Source organism: Elgaria multicarinata, chromosome 11, assembly GCF_023053635.1.
Source record: "Elgaria multicarinata webbii isolate HBS135686 ecotype San Diego chromosome 11, rElgMul1.1.pri, whole genome shotgun sequence".
Classification (NCBI taxonomy): domain Eukaryota; kingdom Metazoa; phylum Chordata; class Lepidosauria; order Squamata; family Anguidae; genus Elgaria; species Elgaria multicarinata.
This window is the reverse complement of record NC_086181.1, coordinates 36,888,289-36,891,721: the sequence shown is the minus strand read 5'-3', so window position 1 is coordinate 36,891,721 and position 3,433 is coordinate 36,888,289. Positions and strand designations below refer to the sequence as shown.

Sequence of the window (3,433 nt, the reverse complement as noted above, 5' to 3'; positions counted from 1 at the left end):
TCTCACATCAAGTCACGTGAAGCACTTCAAAGTGCTCAAGAAAATCACAACGTAAAATTGCCATATATATTCTGGTAAAAGAAAGAAGGCAAATCAATCACGTGTGCTATCTGTGCATAATTAAGTCTAACTGTGGTATTTCAGTGGGAATTAGTATTATGAATTAGTATTATGAATTAATACTAATTAGAATTAGTATTATGAAAGGAAAGAAACTCTCAGTCAGGTTTAATATAAATATAATATAATTTTAGTGGAGACATTTTTCATAAGACTTGCTTATTTGTTTTTAAAGAAGAAATTAGGGCTTCATGATTTGTCTTGGTGTCATTTCAGGATTCAGCAGCAAGAACGTGGATCCATTTCACCAGGACAGCAGACATCAAAAGCCTGAAAGCAATACCTTTTAACTCCATTAGCATATATACATTTTATACCTTGTAATGTATGATTCCCACCCCCCGACAACAAAAGGCTTGATTCTGATGTTTTTATGATATAATGTTATAATGTTTTTATGATATAAAATCCACATTTGTGGGTGGGACAGAACGCTCCGCTCTTAAATGGCATATCTACCTACTGAGAGTTTGTCTCTCAAGGAAAACATGTAGGCAGATGAGGCTTGCTCTTAGGATAAGAAGGTGTTTATATTGTATGATTCCTGATGGAGTTGGCCAATGGAACCACAGTGCAGGAATTCGTTTTGCTGGGATTTGGAGGTGGGCATAAAAAGCATTTCCTGCTCCTCATATTGTTGAGCGTTCTGTACACGCTCACTTTTGTGGAGAACCTCACAATTATCACCATTGTGCGACTAGATGCCCACTTATGCCAGCTTCCCATGTATATCCTGCTGAGCCATTTCTCCTGGTTGGAGATGTGCTACGTGTCCGCTACTGTGCCTCGCATGCTCTTTGACCTGGTGGTCCATCACGGGATCATCTCCTTCCAAGCCTGCTTCCTCCAGTTCTACATTTTCTTCTCTCTTGGTGCCACTGAATGCTTCTTCCTCTCAGCCATGGCTTTGGATCGGTATTTGGCCATCTGCCGCCCACTGCGTTACTCACAAATCATGTCCCAAGATACCTGCTCTGCCCTGGTGGCTGCTTGTTGGGCCTTTGGCTTCCTGTCAAACTTTGTTCCAGTGATTTTGATCTCTAAGTTATCTTTCTGTGGCCCCAACATCATTGATCATGTGTTGTGTGATCCTGGACCCATTTTGTCACTGGCCTGCCCTCCACTGGGAAACATTCCTCTTATCAATCAGATTTTTGTGAGTGCTGTGGTTTTGGGTAATGTCTTCTTTGTTGCGTTATCATATGGCATTGTGATTTTCACCCTCATGAAAACATCTAGCCAAGGAAGTCGTAGGAAGGCCTTTTCCACTGTATCCTTCCACCTAGTGGTGGTGACACTTTTCTATGGCTCAGTGGCAGGGGTTTACATAAGCCCAGGTGGAGAAAGCCAGTCAGAGGTCACCAAGGCAGTAACACTCTTCTATGCTGCCGTTACGCCCTTTCTCAACCCCCTGATCTACTGTCTGAGGAACAATCAGGTGAGAGAGGCACTGGGCAGGTTGCTGAGGAAAATGAGAAATGGTGGAGCAGAATGCTGACAGTGCAGAAATGACAAAAAGAAGGAAACAAAACCCAAACACCCAACGGGAAACTCCAGGAGATACAATTAATTTACACACGGTTGGATATCAGGCTCAGTGGCAGAGTGCCTGCTTTCCATTTTTTATTTTTTTATTATTACATGTCTATCCTGCCTTCTTTCCTCAAAGGAACCCAAGGCAGCATACATAACCATCCTCCTCTCCATTTTATCCTCACAACAACAACAACCCTGTGAGGTAGGCTGGGCTGAGAGTCTGTGACTGGCCCAAAATCACCCAGTGAGTTTCCATGGCAGAGTGGAGACTAGAATCTGGATCTCCTGACTCCCAGTCCAACACTCCAGACACTGTACTGCACTGGCTCTCCATGCAGAAGGGCCCAGATTCAATCCCTGGGGAATGTTTTCCTTCATGAATGGCTTGCTGCAGAAACAAAATTATAATAGCAGGGATCAGGCAGGTCTAGGACCCTTCTTTCTGAGGCACTGGGAGACTTATGATGAGCAGGGTTTTGTTTTGCCTTTTCATTGGGTAACATTCCAAAATCATATGCCGCACTTTCATTCTGAAGTGGTACAGTTCCCTTCTGCCATCTCAGGATTCTATGACTTCATTTTGTTGCAGGGACAGGCCAGATCTAGGAATGTCAGAGGAATTTGTTTGGGGGTGGGCACAGCTCACAGAGCTTTCATTGGGTGAGCTTCATTGCAACTTCCGCCACCTGGCCCAAATCAGACTCTGATGTAAAGGAGTCAGCACGAGACGCAGGCCAGCCTGTATCAGTGGGGGAGACAGCTCTCATGAACTCTGCACCAGCTGGTGGTGAGCTCTCTCAAGAGCTTATCTCACCAAGGGCAAATAATACACAGTCAGTGTAAAGCCAACATTCCTCCAAAGGAGAGCACGGACAGGTTAGCCGATCCTAGAGTATGTCGCAGGCTAAAATGGGCGGAGCAAAAGGAAGGTGAGAGAAAGTCGGCCTGGCTCACATCGCATCAGAAGCCACCTGAGAACTAGCTTCAGAACTAGAAGACGCAGCACCAGACAGTCTGTACCGGTAGGGGAGGAAGCTCTCATGGGCGATTCCCCAGCTGGGAGTCAGCCCTCTCCAGAGCTTACCTCCTCAAGGCCAAATCCTACACACTCAGTGAGAAGTGAGCCTTCTTCCGTGGGTGAGCATCCCAACAAGCTAGCTGATGCTCGGGTCCGCCGGAAGCTGAAATGCACAGCACGAAAAGAAGGCATGAGAAAGTCGGAGAAATTACGCCAGAACCTGCCACCACACCAGGCACTCTGAAGTTACGGGCATTTGAGAAGTAGCTTCTTATTCTTCTTGAATGGACAATTGTCTTGCTTAGTTTGCATAGTTTTGCCTAGGGGGACGTTTCCAAGAGGTTAGACTCTATTCAGGTAGAAGACACATTTATTGCTTAATAAAAGCTTTGTAGATTACTTAGCAAGCCTTGTCATTTGCCTCCCATCGAAAGTAGGAGCGTTCTGAGAAACACAACATAGTACACCTTCTGGTCATAGTGAATGGCAGCACTGTAGTGCTGTAAGGTTTTCCCCAGTTCCTGCTTCTTGCAAGGTGCCCGAAAGGCTCAGGATGTAATCCATTAGGTCCCAGGGCAGTATCCAACAGGCTCATTCTGCAAACTCAAATAGTTCTAGTGGAGCTCCGGTGAATCTTTGCATTGCACAAGTAGTTGCAATGCAACTTCCCAGGAGTTGTGCAACCAGATGCACAAAGGGTTGTGCAATTGGAATACACATCTGTGTGTACAACAGGTGGCACCAGTGTAATGCACAACT

At 45.4% G+C, this 3,433-nt stretch overlaps 1 protein-coding gene across 1 annotated transcript; it reads left to right on the top strand.

Annotated features, from left to right (window-relative positions):
• The first annotated feature begins 667 nt into the window (after window positions 1–667).
• On the top strand, window positions 668–1,618 carry LOC134405716 (olfactory receptor 11H6-like). Its single transcript, XM_063136962.1, has one exon. The coding sequence runs from the start codon at window positions 668–670 to the stop codon at window positions 1,616–1,618; it is 951 nt and encodes a 316-aa protein (XP_062993032.1).
• Window positions 1,619–3,433: the final 1,815 nt, after the last annotated feature.